The sequence below is a fragment of the Hemitrygon akajei genome, unplaced genomic scaffold, assembly GCF_048418815.1.
Source record: "Hemitrygon akajei unplaced genomic scaffold, sHemAka1.3 Scf000168, whole genome shotgun sequence".
NCBI classification, from domain to species: domain Eukaryota; kingdom Metazoa; phylum Chordata; class Chondrichthyes; order Myliobatiformes; family Dasyatidae; genus Hemitrygon; species Hemitrygon akajei.
This window is the reverse complement of record NW_027332054.1, coordinates 479510-498364: the sequence shown is the minus strand read 5'-3', so window position 1 is coordinate 498364 and position 18855 is coordinate 479510. Positions and strand designations below refer to the sequence as shown.

Below are 18855 nucleotides of genomic sequence, written 5' to 3'. Positions count from 1 at the left end.
AGGACCATACAAATTAACCAGAACAACCTTTCTATTACAAATCACTCCTTTAACAATTAAAAATCTACCATTAGAATCTGACTCAATATCCTCTTGAGTAAATATATTAGATTTAATAAAGATAGACTCACCCTTAGTTTTGCTCTGAGAAGTAGCATGGAGTTGTTTTCCATTCCGCCAGCGAAAAAAATCTATTTTGATCTCCTGCCTTGATATGCGTCTCCTGAGCAAAAATTATATCAAATTGGAATCGATTAATAATTTTAAGTCTTTTTTGTTTCATAGGATAATTCCAACCACGTATATTCCAAATTATTACATTAATCCATTTAACTGCCATACTATAATTTTATTCTTATTTACTTTATACATCCGCAGAACACATACCAATACGGGATTATCAAAGATGGCAGTGATGAAGAATAAAGCCATATAGAAAACACACATGCTCCAGAACCACCCAATGGGAAAAAACTCCTAACTCTAAACCCACCCACCCTCCCAAAAGCCTAAAAAAAAGGCAAGTGACCTAAGATAGATGCGAAGACATGGGCCACTCTGCCTCTCGTCTCTACCTCCCCCGAGCCAGAACATAAAATAAATAAAATGACCTTGCAAGAAAGACAGTAAAGTCTCAACAAAGGAGTGTTTACGTTCTATCATGTGTTAAACAGAAAAAGAACCAAAATAATATAATCTCTTAGAGAGAAAAACCAGCCCCATCTTAAGTTTAGCTTTAAATCCCTAAGAAAACTTTAAATTCAGTTACAGGGCACTATAATAAAACAGAATAAAAAAAGTTATTAGTATACTTAACTGAACTAAATTGATGGAAATATTAATTAGTAAAATCATAGTAACTTAACCCTCTCAGATAAATATATAAAAAGAAACCCTGTTGGTAGAAAAAAAAACTACCAGTTAGTAATTTAAGAAACAACAAAAAAAAATCAAACTAAATATTAGATAAAAGGAACAAATCCTTTTATCCTCTTTTCTCAGTCAAATATGTAATTAACCATTTAAATAGTCAAACTTGATCCGTAAATCTTCTTTCCAAAAAAAAATCCAATAGGATGTAATGATGAGCAGGTTTTCTTTTCTTCTTTTATTAATTTGTCAATGAAATATCCAAATAGCCTTCATATATCTTCTTTTCGTAGTGTGAGTAATATACAGATAATCAAACAGCTTTTCAGATAGTTCATTCAGTAGTAACGTCAGTGGCAGTGACAGGTATAGCCTGGACAAAATCCAGCTCGACTTTTGGGTCAAAGAAAGTACATGGGGAAGAATTAGGAGGAAAAACTTTCATTCTTGTCGGGTAACTCAAAGAGGGAAATCGTTTCTTATCATATGCTTGTTTCATTACCAAAGCAAATCTTGCTCTTTGTTCCATTTCTTCTTTTGGATAATCTTCACAAAAACGGAGCTCAGACTCATTGAATCTGAAAACTCTGTTTTTTTGCCTGTCGCATTATTTGATCTTTAATTTTAAAGTGATGAAAACAAGCCAAAATAAATCTTGGTCTGGTTGAGTCTTTAAATTTCGAAGTAGACAGCCTGTGTGCTGTTTCAATAGCAGGTAGATTCATGCAGATTCTTCCCACTTCTCGTAGACATAGACATATCACTCTCCTTCAAGAATCAGCAATTAAAAATTTGAAATTCAAAATTTAAGCTGTGGGCGGGAGAGAAAACTAAGAGCAGCACAGAATTAGTGCTACTCCATCGACAGACAGAGGCAGTCTCCATTCACCTGTAATATTAGTTCCCTTCGGGGTTGATTGGCATTCGAAAGCCCTGTTCCAATGATATGTCAAAGCTCGTTGCATTCGATTTTGGTCATTGTCAGGCCAATGCATATTATTTGTTAATGATGTTGGCATTGTTGGTAAGCATTGGAGCAGTAGGGCATTAAATTGGGGGGACAGATTCCCATCATTAAAGGCTTGGTCTCCTGCGAAAGTGCTGTAGCAGGCCACAAAACTCATACAGGGTTGATATGCCAGACACGGGTTCGGGATCCCGTGTTTCCCTATCAGTTCTAACTTTAGACTGACATTCCTGCCCTTCTCTCCAATGTAGACCGGCCTTGGTTTGCGTACGTTGTTTTTCCTGCTGTCGTTTTGGGCGCCCATCCATCCATTCACGCTCTGTTTTTAACGTCTCCCAACCTTTGGTGTTCCTTCTGCAGTACTTACATCTATCCTAGTGGTCGCCAACCTGTCGATTGCGATCGATTAGTCTACCTTTGAGACTTTCCCAGTAGATCCCGAAAAAAAAGAAAAATAAATACACAAATACTGTTGAGAGATTGTTTCCGGATTGTGGGGTTTTAGTTTCATTCTTTCTACATGCGTGTAACTACACAGTGTCCCCAACCACTGGGCCGCGAGGAAACAACATGAGTCAGCTGCACCTTTCCTCATTCCCTGTCAGCCCACTGTTGAACTTGAGTGCACGTGAGGTCATCAGTCGCCTAACCGCAGTGACACCCTCATGCCAGAGATCACCAGTTGGCCTCGGGCGGCCGGTGGGAAGTGCCGTCACTACTGGCCTGGAGTGCTGCCTCTAAACCTGTTTAGTACACTGAATGTCTGTGGGGAATCCGGTGCTAAAATATTCGCAGACGACCTAATTCGGGCTCAGCGTTTCATAGGTATCAGAGCAGCTACCGTGCTGTGATCTACTGAAACAAACTTTTGTCGGCTGATAGGTCCTACAAGAGGGGGCGGGCTCGTGCCCTGTCACACTCCTTGCTCAGTTGGTCACTCTCTCCGGACTGTGACTGCCGCGGCCCCGGCACAGGGACCTCCGGCCCTGACATTGTCCTCTCACCTGACCCACGACCAACCAAACTAAGCCAAGGCATCTGACGGTGGGCGGGCAGGAGGCTGTCCAATGAGGCAATGAAGCCCTCAAAACTGCTTCGGTACCCCGAGTCCAAGCACCCTGCACTTAAACGCAAACGTGTTGAGGTTTTTCAGCGGAGAAAACGTGAGCAGCGCGGGACAGAAGCTAAGTGCCGAGAGTCACATAAAGTAAATTACGGAATAGACTGGACATAAGGAACCTGCTTTGAGTATGGCTGTCTTCCTATCGTGTTTAACAACCCCACCCACCCCATCCCCCGTCGGCCGGTCCGCAAGAATATTGTCAATATTAAACCGGTCTGCGGTGCAAAAAAAGGGCGGGTGCCCCAGTGTTTATACATTATTTCTACTTCTAGGTTGTGCGGTTTTACTTCCAGACTTTTCTGCCCTGGTGCACATGCGTGTAACTGATTGATCTGGGTCGATCTTGCATTTTACTAAGGCCAAGGTAGGGGATCTTGGGCTTAAAATGGTTGGTGACCACTACTCTATCCCTTTATCACCTGCATTATTCCTCCAACTTGCTGATAATATACTGTTCCACTTTAAAGGTATGTCACATCCGGAATATTTTCCAGTTAGCCGAGGATTTCCTTCCACGCCGCTGTGTGGTGTTGGGAAATCATGTACAAGGCAAGTTACAGCAGTAGTTTGCCATTGCCTTCTGCTGGGTGAGTTGTTTTGTTCACCAGCTCTAACCCAGCACAGATGAAAGTGTGCAAGGGAGTCGGCTGGATTCGAACTCGGGACCTCTCGCCTCGAAGTCCAACGCTGAAGCCACTATGCCACCAGTGGCATAGCCGGCAAAGTTCCGCTTTACATCAGCCTTTTCCTTCCAATCCCTTTTCAACAATTTCCACTTCTTTCCTCAGTTCTTTTTCCAAATCAAATTTACTGCTTGTTCTCATGAGGTAATAACCCAGGCTCCTGCACCCTCCCCCATCCGTGGCCACATTTTGTTCCCCAATTTCTTATTCAGCACTGCACTCAACATTCACAAATATTTTTCCATGTCTGGAGAACTCTCACACAAATTGTGTCGGGCTGCTGCTGGCCCACTCGTATCAATTGACTGCAATTGACCGATGGTCTCTAAGTAATTTATTGGGCACAACGCCTCCTGCTCAATTAACAATGAGATAAATTTACCCGGCTGGCACCTCCTGCTTAATTGATGAATTTACCTGGCATGTCTGCCTCCTGGCCACTTAGTAAAATTTTGCCCACCTTATACAAATCTCCCAACAAATTCTTTCCCGATCCTGTCAAGGTATGTGATCAGCCTTGGGTGAGGCACCATACGTCCAAAGGAACTAACGGTGAGTGACAAATTTAAAATACCCATTGGACTCCCGTTCGGTGTCCGCAGTCCCCAGAGTGATCGAGCTGCTCACTCAGCCCGTCTGCTTGGCACTCCCTATATTGGGATCCTGTTCATGATGCCAAATGTTAAAGTTGAATCTGAATAAAACTCAGGAGACCAGCTTCTTATCGACACCATGGTTTATTGTGCATTCAAATGCCTGCAGGAGTTTGAGACCCAGTTGTCAAAGGGAAGGCATGTGAGCACTGCCACCTTCTGACAAGTCGAATGACTTAGGTTACAGCCGTATATTTATACATAGTACATCCCATACATTAATATTGCAAGATGTTATTTGAACTGGCACGCCCACTAAGTGTGTTGGTGCAAAACTTAATTACTTATAATTAGATATTAGGGAAGATATAAAAAGGAGAGAAAGAGTGAGGTAGTTCTCTTTTGGAAGGAGTCAGCGAGGCTTTGAGAGGAAGTGCGGCGGTGGCCATTTTCAAATTGCTTCTCAGATCGGAATTCTGAGAGGCGGGACTGCGCAAGCGCGTGAAGGAGGCCTGGGAAGGAGGGAAGATATAAAAAGAACGCAGCCTTAAGCAGCGGGCAGCTTCGTTTGAGGGCAGCGGAGTTAACCGGGAGCAGAGTGTAGGGCTTGGGCTCAGAGGGCTTAGGCGGAAGAGGGCACAGTAGGCTTATCTTTTAGTTCTCCTTGTTATTTTCAGTTATTCTGGAAGTATGAGTGTGAGGGCAGCTTGTTGTTCTCGGTGTCGGATGTGGGAGATCCTGGAGTCTCCGAGCCTCCCGGACGTCCAGATCTGTGCCAGGTGCACCGAACTGCAGCTCCTTAGGGACCGAGTTAGGGAACTGGAGCTGCAGCTCGATGACCTTCGCCTGGTCAGGAAGAGTGAGGAGGTGATAGAGAGGAGTTATAGGCAGGTGGCACTCCGGGGCCACGGGAGGCAGATAGGTGGGTCACGGTAAGGAAGGGGAAGAGGCAGGTACTAGTGAGTACCCCAGTGGCTGTACCCCTTGACAATAAGTACTCATGTTTGAGTACTGTTGGGGGAGACAGCCTACCTGGAGGAAGTGACAGTGGTCGGGTCTCCGGCACAGACGACGGCCCTGTAGCTCAGAAGGGTAGGGATAGAAGAAAGAGGACCATAGTAATAGGGGACTCGATAGTCAGGGGTTCAGACAGGCGGTTCTGTGGAGGTGATCGGGAGTCCCGGATGGTAGTTTGCCTCCCTGGTGCCAGGGTTCGGGACGTTTCTGATCGCGTCCAAGATATCCTGAAGTGGGAGGGTGAGGAGCCAGAGATTGTGGTACATGTAGGTACTAATGACATAGGTAGAAAAGGGGAAGAGGTCCTGAAACGAGAGTATAGGGAGTTAGGAAGGCAGTTAAGAAGAAGGACCGCAAAGGTAGTAATCTCGTGATTACTGCCTGTGCCATGCGACAGTGAGAGTAGGAATGGAATTGGGTAGAGGATGAATGAGTGGCTGAGGGATTGGAGCAGGGGGCAGGGATTCAAGTTTCTGGATCATTGGGACCTCTTCTGGGGCAGGTGTGACCTGTTCAAGAAGGACGGGTTAGACTTGAATCCTGGGGGGACCAATATCCTAGCGGGGAGGTTTGCTAGGGCTACAGGGCAGACTTTAAAATAGTAAGATGGGGGGGGGGGGTGGGAATCAATTTGAGGAATCTATGGGAGAGGAGGTTAGTTCAACAGTAGAGCAAGTAAGTAGACAGTGTGTGAGGGAGGAAAGGCAGGTGATGGAGAAGGGATGCGCTCAGCCTGAAGATGTAGGGGAGAAGAAAGAAAAAGATAATAAATTTGAATGCATTGTTAGGGATGAAAAGAGAGGAGGAGGTGGAGAGTATCTTAAAATGTATCTATTTTAATGCTAGGAGCATTGTAAGAAAGGTGGATGAGCTTAAAGCGTGGATTGATACCTGGAATTATGATGTTGTAGCTATTAGTGAAACATGGTTGCAGGGAGGGTGTGATTGGCAACTAAACATTCCTGGCTTTAGTTGCTTCAGGTGTGATAGAGTAGGAGGGGCCAGGGGAGGAGGTGTTGCATTGCTTGTCCGAGAAAATCTTATGGCGGTGCTTTGGAAGGATAGATCAGAGAGCTCCTCTAGGGAGACTATTTGGGTGGATTTGAGGAATGGGAAAGGTGTAGTAACACTGATAGGAGTGTATTAGAGGCCACCTAATGGGGAGCGTGAGTTGGAAGAGCAAATGTGTAAGGAGATAGCAGATATTTGTAGTAAACACAAGGTGGTGATTGTGGGAGATTTTAATTTTCCACACATAGATTGGGAAGCTCATTCTGTAAAAGGGCTGGATGGTTTAGAGTTTGTGAAATGTGTGCAGGATAGCTTTTTGCAACAATACATAGAAGTACCGACTAGAGATGGGGCAGTGTTGGATCTCCTGTTAGGGAATGCGATAGGTCAGCTGACAGATGTATGTGTTGGGGAGCATTTCGGGTCCAGTGATCACAATAGCATTAGCTTCAATATAATTATGAAGGACAGGACTGGACCTAGAGTTGAGATTTTTGATTGGAGAAAGGCTAACTTTGAGGAGATGCGCAGGGATTTAGAGAGAGTGGAATGGGTCAAGTTGTTTTATGGGAAGGATGTAATAGAGAAATGGAGGTCATTTAAGGGTGAAATTATGAGGGTACAGAATCTTTATGTTCCTGATCGGTTGAAAGGAAAGGTTAAAGGTTTGAAAGCGCCATGGTTTTCAAGGGATATTAGAAACTTGGTTCGAAAAAAGAGGGATGTCTACAATAGATATAGGCAGCATGGAGTAAAGGAATTGCTCGAGGAATATAAAGAATGTAAAAGGAAACTTAAGAAAGAGATTAGAAAAGCTAAAAGAAGTTACGAGTTTGGTTTGGCAAATAAGGTGGAAGTAAATCCGAAAGGCTTCTACAGTTATATTAAAAGCAAGACGATAGTGAGGGATAAAATTGGTCCCTTAGAGAATCAGGGTGGTCAGCTATGTGTGGAGCCGAGGGAGATGGGAGAGATTTTGAACGATTTCTTCTCTTCGGTATTCACTAACGAGAAGGATATTGAATGGTGTAAGGTGTGGGAAACAAGTAAGGAAGTTATGGAACCTATGACAATTAAAGAGGTGGAAGTACTGGCGCTTTTAAGAAATTTAAAAGTGGATAAATCTCCGGGTCCTGACCGGATATTCCCCAGGACCTTGAGGGAAGTTTGTGTAGAGATAGCAGGAGCTCTGACGGAGATCTTTCAGATGTCATTAGAAACAGGGATTGTGCCGGAGGATTGGCGTATTGCTCATGTGGTTCCATTGTTTAAAAAGGGTTCTAGAAGTAAGCCTGGCAATTATAGACCTGTCAGTTTGACATCAGTGGTGGGTAAATTAATGGAAAGTATTCTTAGAGATAGTATTTATAATTATCTGGATAGACAGGATCTGATTAGGAGTAGCCAGCATGGATTTGTGCGTGGAAGGTCATGTTTGACAAACCTTATTGAATTTTTTGAAGTAGTTACGAGGAATGTTGACGAGAGTAAGGCAGTGGATGTAGTCTATATGGACTTCAGCAAGGCCTTTGACAAAGTTCCACATGGAAGGTTAGTTAAGAAGGTTCAGTCGTTAGGTATTAATGCTGGAGTAATAAAATGGATTCAACAGTGGCTAGATGGGAGATGCCAGAGAGTAGTGGTGGATAATTGTTTATCGGGATGGAGGCCGGTGACTAGCGGGGTGCCTCAGGGATCTGTTTTGGGCCCAATGTTGTTTGTAATATACATAAATGATCTGGATGATGGGGTGGTAAATTGGATTAGTAAGTATGCTGATGATACTAAGGTAGGAGGTGTTGTGGATAATGAGGTGGGTTTTCAAAGCTTGCAGGGAGATTTATGCCGGTTAGAAGAATGGGCTGAACGTTGGCAGATGGAGTTTAATGCTGAGAAGTGTGAGGTTCTACATTTTGGCAGGAATAATCCAAATAGAACATACAGGGTAAATGGTAGGGCATTGAGGAATGCAGTGGAACAGAGAGATCTAGGAATAACAGTGCATAGTTCCCTGAAGGTGGAGTCTCATGTAGATAGGGTGGTGAAGAAGGCTTTTGGAACGCTGGCCTTTATAAATCAGAGCATTGAGTACAGAAGTTGGGATGTAATGTTAAAATTGTACAAGGCATTGGTAAGGCCAAATTTGGAATATTGTGTACAGTTCTGGTCACCGAATTATAGGAAAGATATCAATAAATTAGAGAGAGTGCAGAGACGATTTACTAGGATGTTACCTGGGTTTCAGCACTTAAGTTACAGAGAAAGGTTGAACAAGTTAGGTCTCTATTCATTGGAGCGTAGAAGGTTGAGGGGGGATTTGATCGAGGTATTTAAAATGTTGAGAGGGATAGATAGAGTTGACGTGAATAGGCTGTTTCCATTGAGAGTAGGGGAGATTCAAACGAGAGGACATGATTTGAGAGTTAGGGGGCAAAAGTTTAAGGGAAACACGAGGGGGTATTTCTTTACTCAGAGAGTGATAGCTGTGTGGAATGAGCTTCCTGTAGAAGTAGTAGAGGCCAGTTCAGTTGTGTCATTTAAGGTAAAATTGGATAGGTATATGGATAGGAAAGGAGTGGAGGGTTATGGGCTGAGTGCGGGTAGGTGGGACTAGGTGAGATTAAGAGTTCGGCACGGACTAGGAGGGCCGGAATGGCCTGTTCCGTGCTGTGATTGTTATATATGGTTATATGGTTATATTTGTAGTAAACACAAGGTGGTGATTGTGGGAGATTTTAATTTTCCACACATAGATTGGGAAGCTCATTTTGTAAAAGGGCTGGATGGTTTAGAGTTTGTGAAATGTGTGCAGGATAGTTTTTTGCAACAATACATAGAAGTACCGACTAGAGATGGGGCAGTGTTGGATCTCCTGTTAGGGAATGCGATAGGTCCGCTGACAGATGTATGTGTTGGGGTGCACTTCGGGTCCAGTGATCACAATAGCATTAGCTTCAATATAATTATGGAGAAGGACAGGACTGGACCTAGAGTTGAGATTTTTGATTGGAGAAAGGCTAACTTTGAGGAGATGCGAAGGGATTTAGAGAGAGTGGATTGGGTCAAGTGGTTTTATGGGAAGGATGTAATAGAGAAATGGAGGTCATTTAAGGGTGAAATTATGAGGGTACAGAATCTTTATGTTCCTGTTAGGTTGAAAGGAAAGGTTAAAGGTTTGAAAGCGCCATGGTTTTCAAGGGATATTAGAAACTTGGTTCGGAAAAAGAGGGATGTCTACAATAGATATAGGCAGCATGGAGTAAAGGAAATGCTCGAGGAATATAAAGAATGTAAAAGGAATCTTAAGAAAGAGATTAGAAAAGCTAAAAGAAGATACGAGGTTGGTTTGGCAAATAAGGTGAAAGTAAATCCGAAAATTTTCTACAGTTATATTAAAAGCAAGAGGATAGTGAGGGATAAAATTGGTCCCTTGGAGAATCAGGGTGGTCAGCTATGTGTGGAGCCGAGGGAGATGGGAGAGATTTTGAACGATTTCTTCTCTTCGGTATTCACTAAGGAGAAGGATATTGAATTGTGTAAGATGTGGGAAACAAGAAAGGAAGTTATGGAACCTATGATAATTAAAGAGGTGGAAATACTGGCGCTTTTAAGAAATTTGAAAGTGGATGAATCTCTGGGTCCTGACAGGATATTCCCCAGGACCTTGAGGGAAGCTTGTGTAGAGATAGCAGGAGCTCTGACGGAGATCTTTCAGATGTCATTAGAAACGGGGATTGTGCCGGAGGATTGGCGTATTGCTCATGTGGTTCCATTGTTTAAAAAGGGTTCTAGAAGTAAGCCTAGCAATTATAGACCTGTCAGTTTGACATCAGTGGTGGGTAAATTAATGGAAAGTATTCTTAGAGATAGTATTTATAATTATCTGGTTAGACAAGATCTGATTAGGAGTAGCCAGCATGGATTTGTGCATGGAAGGTGATGTTTGACAAACCTTATTGAATATTTTGAAGAAGTTACGAGGAATGTTGACGAGGGTAAGGCAGTGGATGTAGTCTGTATGGACTTCAGCAAGGCCTTTGACAAAGTTCCACATGGAAGGTTAGTTAAGAAGGTTCAGTCGTTAGGTATTAATGCTGGAGTAATAAAATGGAATCAACAGTGGCTAGATGGGAGATGCCAGAGAGTAGAGGTGGATAATTGTTTATCGGGATGGAGGCCGGTGACTAGCGGGGTGCCTCAGGGATCTGTTTTGGGCCCAATGTTGTTTGTAATATACATAAATGATCTGGATGATGGGGTGGTAAATTGGATTAGTAAGTATGCCGATGACACTAAGGTAGGAGGTGTTGTGGATAATGAGGTGGGTTTTCAAAGCTTGCAGGGAGATTTATGCCGATTAGAAGAATGGGCTGAATGTTGGCAGATGGAGTTTAATGCTGAGAGGTGTGAGGTTCTACATTTTGGCAGGAATAATCCAAATAGAACATACAGGGTAAATGGTAGGGCATTGAGGAATGCAGTGGAACAGAGAGATCTAGGAATAACAGTGCATAGTTCCCTGAAGGTGGAGTCTCATGTAGATAGAGTGGTGAAGAAGGCTTTTGGAATGCTGGCCTTTATAAATCAGAGCATTGAGTACAGAAGTTGGGATGTAATGTTAAAATTGTACAAGGCATTGATAAGGCCAAATTTGGAATATTGTGTACAGTTCTGGTCACCGAATTATAGGAAAGATATCAATAAATTAGAGAGAGTGCAGAGACGATTTACTAGGATGTTACCTGGGTTTCAGCACTTAAGTTACAGAGAAAGGTTGAACAAGTTAGGTCTCTATTCATTGGAGCGTAGAAGTTTGAGGGGGGATTTGATCGAGGTATTTAAAATTTTGAGAGGGGTAGACAGAGTTGACGTGAATAGGCTGTTTTATTGAGAGTAGGGGAGATGCAAATGAGAGGACATGATTTGAGAGTTAGGGGGCAAAAGTATAAGGGTAACACGAGAGGGTATTTCTTTACTCAGAGAGTGATAGCTGTGTGGAATGAGCTCCCTGTAGAAGTAGTAGAGGCCAGTTCAGTTGTGTCATTTAAGGTAAAATTGGATAGGTATATGGACAGGAAAGGATTGGAGGGTTATGGGCTGAGTGCGGGTAGGTGGGACTAGGTGAGATTAAGAGTTCGGCACAGACTAGGAGGGCCGAGATGGCCTGTTTCCGTGCTGTGATTGTTATATGGTTATATGGTTAGATAACAGAGTTTGCTAAATGGTTTTAATTATAGATGGATGTACTGTCCAGACCTTATCAGATAATCCCTTTGCAAGGCCCTGACTTAATTACAAACAGATGTTCATTCCTGTCCTTATCAGTGAGTCCTCCTCCCTTTACTCAAACGAGGATACAATGTATAATGTTATCAGCTCTCAATGTGTCTCTCTGCAAGCCACAGAGAACTGGTAATGAGTCTGTCTTAGCTAAACGCTGAAGACTGAGTTCACTTCAGTTCAAAATTCCTATTCACTCCCAATTATTCTTTTAGCCAGAGGTTACACAGGTTCAAAATGAATTTTTTATATACCCTCAATTCATCAGGAGGGTTCAGGGGAAATATTTATGCCCAATATAGAAACTGGTGTTACCTGTGTGTATTGTGGCAATGCAAGAGGTGCTGGAGACTTTGTAAGTGGGAAGAAGTGGAGTAATATTTGCAAATCTGACTTTTTAAAGCATAATTTAGCAAGCAAACCACATATGGACAATATTCAAAATCTCTGGTGTGAAAATCCTTCATTACCCGTTACAGGCCTGCTACATAGGTTGTGTGAGAGTGCAGATGAACTCGATCAAACCCAGGGGAGATCAAAGTACTTATCAACAGTGATTTGCTAGCCGTGAAAACGATTACCTCTCTGTATAAAATTCACTGGGCACATTTCACTGATTTTTAAAAAAATGCACAGTACATGATTTATGTGCACACTGGTCATTACAGATTACAGGGGACATTGGTGGGAAGGTGGTGAGACCTCTAGTGTCCCTGATGTCCTCACCTACAAGATGTGCACCCTGCACGTTAAGGAGTTGGAACCTGAAATGTATGAATTCCGGATCATCCGGGAGTTGGAGGGGGTGAAAGATATGACATGAAGAGAGATGAGTTACACCCAAGGTGCAGGACACAGGAAACTGGGAGAGAGTCAGGAAGGGGAATGAGGTTAAATAGCCATTGCAGAGTACTCTTGTGCCCATCAAACACAACAAAAGGTAGACCACTTTAGAAACTGGTGGTGAAGTGGATTTCCTGACAGAGAAAAGTCAAAGGGGTGATAGGGGATTCATTAGTTAGGGGAACAGAACAAGAGGGGACTGATATCCAAGTGGTAAGGCATGCTAGTGCTAGTGGGGGTGGAGCGGGTAATGTGGTTAAAATAAGCTGCAAGGGGAATGGGAGCCAGAATGACCAAACAGATAGTGGAGAGGGTGAATTGAATTGAATTGACTTTATTAGATACATACTTCATAAGCATGAGGACTAGAAATCTTTATGTTATGTCTCCATCTAAATGTGCAATGTGTAATTTATGGTAATTTATAATAGATCATTTGTACATAGGACAGTCAATATAACATCGAAATGCAATTGTATCAGCATGAATTAATCAGTCTGATGGCCTGGTGCAAGATGATGTCCCGGAGCCTGTTGCTCCTTTTGCTGTGGTACCATTTCCTGGATGGTAGCAGCAGGAACAGTTTGTGATTGTGGTGAATTTGGTCCCTGATCTCCTTTGGGCCCTTTTTATACACCTGTCTGTGTAAATGTACTGAATAGTGGAAAGTTCACCACTACGGATGTGCTGGGCTGTCCGCAACACTCTCTGCAGTTTCCTGCAATGAAGGGAAGGACAGTTCCCATACCAGGCAGTGATGCAGCCAGTCAGGATGCTCTCAATTGTGTCCCTGTAGAAAGTCCTCAGGATTTTGGTCCCCATCCCCAACTTTTTCAACTATCTGAGGTGACAGAGGTACTGCTGTGCTCTTTTCACAACACAGCCGGTATGTACAGACAATGTAAGGTGCTTTGTGATGTTTATACCGAAGAACTTAAAGCTGTTCACCTTCTTAACCCCAGATCCATTGATGTCAATAGGGGTTATCCTGTCTCCATTCCTCCTGTCGTCCACAATCAGCTCCTTTGTTTTTGTGACAATGATGGAGGGTTTGTTTCCTTGACACCAGTCAGATGTTCAAATCATAGATAGATTCAGCAGTTAGATGGTTGAGCCTGGTGCAATGAATGTGCTGAGCTGTGTATATCACAATGCAAGAAGTATCGTAGGAAAGCCAGATGAGCTCAAGACAGGGAATTATGATATTGTAGCCAATATTGGGACTTGTTTACACCCAACAGTCTGAGGGATTTAGAGGAACAAATTTGTAGAGAGATTGAAGATCATGCCAATAAACAAAAAGGTTGATTCAGTAAGTGATTTTAACTTTCCATATATTGACGAAGACTCCCATACTATAAAAGGACTAGATGGGGTAGAGTTTGTCAAATGTGCCCTTAATCAATAAGTAGAATTCCCAATGTAGAAGTGTGCAATAAGCTGTTAGGAAATGATCAGGGCTGGTGACAGAAATTAGTGATCATAATGCCATGAGATTCAAAGTAAATATGGAAAAAGAGAGGTCTGGACCACGGGTTGAGATTCTAAATTGGAGAAAGGTCAATTTTGATGGTATCAGAAAGGATCTGGCAAGTGTGGTTTGGGACAGGTTGTCTCCTGGCAAAGGAGTACCTGTAAGTGGGAGGCCTTCAGATGTGAATTTTTGAGGATGCAGAGTTTGTATGTGGCTGCCAAAATGAAAGTTGAAAGGTAACCGGTCCAGGGAACCTTGCTTTTGAAGAGAAATTGAAGCCTTGTATATTTTGTTCCTCTAAATGCCTCAGACTGTTGGGTGCTACTGAGACCCATTAATGACTACAAATCATGATTCCACGCACTGAGTTCATCTGAATTTTTTTGTTGTCTTCTTTTGGTTTCTCAAAGCTTCCGAATAGTTTTTGTTCTTTTGTTTGCCCTCTCTTTGACATTTACGTTGTCTTTGGCTTCTCATTTTAGCCACAGTTGTGTCCTCCTGTCTTTCTAATTCTTCCACTTCTGTGGAATCACTCAGATCCCGAATTGCTCCAGAAACTCCAGCCACTGCTGCTCAATTGTCACTCCTACCCTTTCCCTTCCAAACAAGTTTGGCCAGCCTCTCTGCCATAGAAATATGGAGAAGTTCAGTAAAGAAATAGGCTCTTTGTCCCATCTAGTCAATGCCAAAAAAGCATTTAAACTTGCAGTGCGATCTGGACCAGCTGGCAAAATGGTTTGAGAAATGGAAAAAGGAATTTAATGCAGACAAGTGTGAGTTGTTGCACTTTGGTCTGACCTACCAAGGGAGGTCTTTCACAGTGACTGGTCGGGCACGGAGGAGTGTTGTAGAAGAAAGGGACCTCTTGTAGAAGAAAGTCCTTAATTCACTGAAAGTGGTATCACAGTTAAATAGAGACGGAAGGGAAGATTTTAGCCCAATGCCCTTCATGAACCAAAGTACTGACAACAATAGATGGATGTTATGTTGACTCCTAGAAGACATTGGTGAGGCCTAATTTGGAGTATTGTGTGCTGTTTTGGTCACCTACCTACAGGAAAGATGTAAAAGAAGTTCAGAGATTTCAGAGAAAATTCACAAGGATGTTGCCATGTCTGGAGGACTTGGGTTATAAGGAAAGATTAAACAAATCAGGACTTTATTCCTTGGAATGCAGAAAATTGAGGCGAGATTTGATTGTCATAGAGAGGCACAGATAGTGTTAATGCAAGCTGGCTTTTTCCATGAAGATTGGGTGGGATGACAACCAGAGGCCATGGGTTAAGGGTGAAAGGTGAAATGTTAAGGGGAACATGAGGGAAACTTCTTCACACAGATGGTTATCCGGCTGTGGAATGAGCAGCCAGCACAAGTGGTACATACGAGCTCGATTTCAACATTTAAGAGGTTTATGTTGGTACCTGGATGGTAGAGGTGTGGGAGTGGGCTGTTTAAATAGTTCAGCACAAACCAGATGGCCCAAAGGGCCTGTTTCTGTGTTGAAATTTTCTATGATTGTGACAAGAACCTGAAATAATACAAAAATTCACTCTAACCCCTTTTGACAGCTGTGTGAACCAACCAGTCATTTCAGCAGGAATGTTTTATATGGCGTTAAAGCTGTGGCACTTTAAGTTAATAATACATAAAAGAAAATCCCAGCTGCACGTCAAGAAAAACTATTTGTGTGCGACTGTTTCAGTTACTGTGGGGCGAGGAACCCATGCAGCTCAGCAGGAACAGGGAATAATACCAATGGAGAGAGTCAAACTGAGCCAAGGCATAGATTGGAGATGGCAGAAATGCCCCATTCTTATAGAAACAGGAAGAGCATCAGGGAATTGATGGTCATTCCAGATACCAGCACTCTGCCCAGTCAGGAGATGATTTCTCTGTCCAACTTGGGTTGAACCTCACTGTAACAGTGTGATACCAGATCAAACCTTGGTAACTCAAGTAATCTCATCTGAAATGTTGTCCTACACACATTGATGGATTTTGTAAATCTTTTTACAGGTTAAAAATGAGAAGGAATTCGTCTCCAGGACGCTCAAACACGGCACAGCAGTTTTGTTGTCTCTGTCGAGATATTTAAGAAGTGGAGCAAGGGATCCAATTGACCATCCTTCCTGCTCAGACTGTGGGGAGGGATTCACTCAGTCATTTGACCAACTGGCACGCCTGTAATTTACACAGGAGAAAGGCCTTTCACCTGCTCAGACAGTGGGAATGGATTCTCTCGGTTATCACAATTGAAGGTACATCAGCAAGTTCACACTGGGCAAGGCCATTCACATGTTCTGTGTGTGAGAAGGGGTTCAGTCGGTCTTCCCACCTGTGGACACACCAATCAGTTCACACCACACTGGGCAGAGGCTGGTCATCTGTTGAATTTCTGGGAAAGGATTCACACAGTCATCTGACCTAATGGCTCACCAGCGAGTTCACACAAGGGAGCAGCCATTCACCTGCTCAGAATGTGGGAAGGGATTCACTCAGTCATCCAACCTACAGAGTCATCAGCGAGTTCACACTGGGGAGAAGCCGTTCACCTGCTCAGAATGTGGGAAGGGATTCACTCACTCAGGCAACCTACAGAGACATCAGCAAGCTCATACAGGGGAGAGGCCATTCACCTGCTCAGTCTGTGGGAAGAGATTCACTCAGTCATCCAACCTACAGAGACACCAGCAAGTTCACACTGGGGAGAAGCCGTTCACCTGCTCAGTCTGTGGGAAAGGATTCACTCTGTCATCTACCCTAATGGTACATCAGCGAGTTCACACTGGGGAGAAGCCGTTCACCTGCTCAGTCTGTGGGCAGAGATTCACTAATTTATTCAGCCTACAGAGACATCAGCGAGTTCACACTGGGGAGAAGCCATTCACCTGCTCAGTCTGTGGGAAAGGATTCACTCGGTCATGTACCCTACTGGTACATCAGCGAGTTCACACTGGGGAGAAGCCGTTCACCTGCTCAGTCTGTGGGAAGGGATTCACACAGTCATCTACCCTACTGGTACATCAGCAAGTTCATACTGGGGAGAGGCCATTCACCTGCTCAGTCTGTGGGAAGGGATTCACTCTGTCATCTACCCTACTGGTACATCAGCGAGTTCACACTGGGGAGAAGCCGTTCACCTGCTCAGTCTGTGGGAAGGGATTCACTCAGTCATCTACCCTACTGGTACATCAGCAAGTTCACACTGGGGAGAAGCCGTTCACCTGCTCAGTCTGTGGGAAGGGATTCACTCTGTCATCTACCCTACTGGTACATCAGCAAGTTCACACTATGGAGAAGCCGTTCACCTGCTCAGTCTGTGGGAAGAGCTTCACTCATTTATCCACCCTATGGAATCATCAGCAAGTTCACACTGGGGAGAGGCCATTCACCTGCTCAGTCTGTGGGAAGGGATTCAGTCAGTCATCTACCCTACTGGTACATCAGCAAGTTCACACTGGGGAGAAGCCGTTCACCTGCTCTGTCTGTGGGAAGAGCTTCACTCATTTATCCACCCTACAGAGACACCAGCGAGTTCACACTGGGGAGAAGCCGTTCACCTGCTCAGTCTGTGGGAAGGGATTCACTCAGTCATGTACCCTTCTGGTACATCAGCGAGTTCACACTGGGGAGAGGCCGTTCACCTGCTCAGTCTGTGGGAAAGGATTCACTCAGTCATTCACCCTACAGGGTCATCAACGAGTTCACACTAGAGAGAGGCCGTTCACCTGCTGAGAATGTGGGAAAGGATTCACTCAGTCATCCCACCTGCTGGCACACCTGTCAGCTCACAATGGGGAGTGGCCATTGTTTTGAATCCCTGGGTTTTGTTTGCTGTGGACTGTCATTTTAAGAGAGAGAGCGAGAGAGAGAGATTAAGAAGGCAAATCAGTCTGACTTGCAGCTTGTTTACATCGCGTGCAGTTTGTTTAGTTTTAACCGAGGACACAGACACTCAGAGTCAGACAGAGACGAAGGAGGAAAAATGGAAGAATCGAAACCAGGGAACTAGTGGCCAAGGGTCACTGTTTGGAACTTTCCTTTGCCCACAAGGGTGGGCTAATTATCGATTCACCGTACATCGAATGTGTGGTTGTCACCTCATTGGATCCATAGGAGTGGATCTGATTTGGCGCATCCTGTGGAGACCACTTATGTGTTAACCCTTGCCTGGCTGTGGTATGGTAATTCATTAAGACGATACCAATTATGACAAGTCACTTCGGGTGATTATTAGTATGTGGATTTGGAAGGATGACAGATAAAATCTACAGCGACTGTTGGGCTCGTTTTACCACCATGGAACCTGTGGAATACGACATAATTGCCTTCTCTCAACATTTACCCTGGATTACAATTATCTCTCTCTCATCACCTATTCTGTGGTTGAACTGAACTTTCATACTTTACCATCTCAAGACTCCAAGCCTTTTTTCCCCTGAGCTCAATAGTTTGGGAGTTATATTTATACACATAACACTGACGAGGAAATCTACAGATGCTGGAAATTCAAACAACACACACAAAATGCTTGTGGAACACAGCAGGCCAGGCAACAACTATAAGGAGAACTGCCGACGTTTCAGGCTGAGACCCTTCGTCAGGACTAACTGAACGGAAAGATACTAAGAGATTTGAAAGTAGTGGGGGGAGGGTGAAATGCGAAATGATAGGAGAAGACCGGAGGTGGTGGGATGAAGCTAAGAGCTGGAAAGGTGATTGTCAAAAGTGATACAGCGCTGGAGAAGGGAAAGGATCATTGGACAGGAGGCCTCGGGAGAAAGAAAGGTGGGGGGGAAGCACCAGAGGGACATGGAAAACATGCAAAAAATTAAATATGTCAGTGATGGGGTAAGAAGGGGAAGACGGGCATTAACGGAAGTTAGAGAAGTCAATTTTCATCCCATCAGGTTGGAGGCTACCCAGCCGGTATATAAGGTGTTGTTCCTCCAACCTGAGTTTGGATTAATTTTGACAGTAGAGGAGGCCGTGGA

The 18855-nt window shown here is 43.8% G+C and overlaps 1 protein-coding gene across 1 annotated transcript in view; it reads left to right on the top strand.

Moving 5' to 3' along the window:
• The window catches only part of LOC140724156 (uncharacterized), a 28832-nt gene extending 10270 nt beyond the window's left edge, over positions 1-18562 (top strand). Inside the window, exon 2 of the mRNA XM_073038643.1 lies at positions 15878-18562. Within this exon, the coding sequence (XP_072894744.1) occupies positions 16289-17596 (1308 nt within the window). The 5' untranslated portion in view covers positions 15878-16288 and the 3' untranslated portion in view covers positions 17597-18562. The remainder of the gene's footprint in view (positions 1-15877) is intronic.
• Positions 18563-18855: the final 293 nt, after the last annotated feature.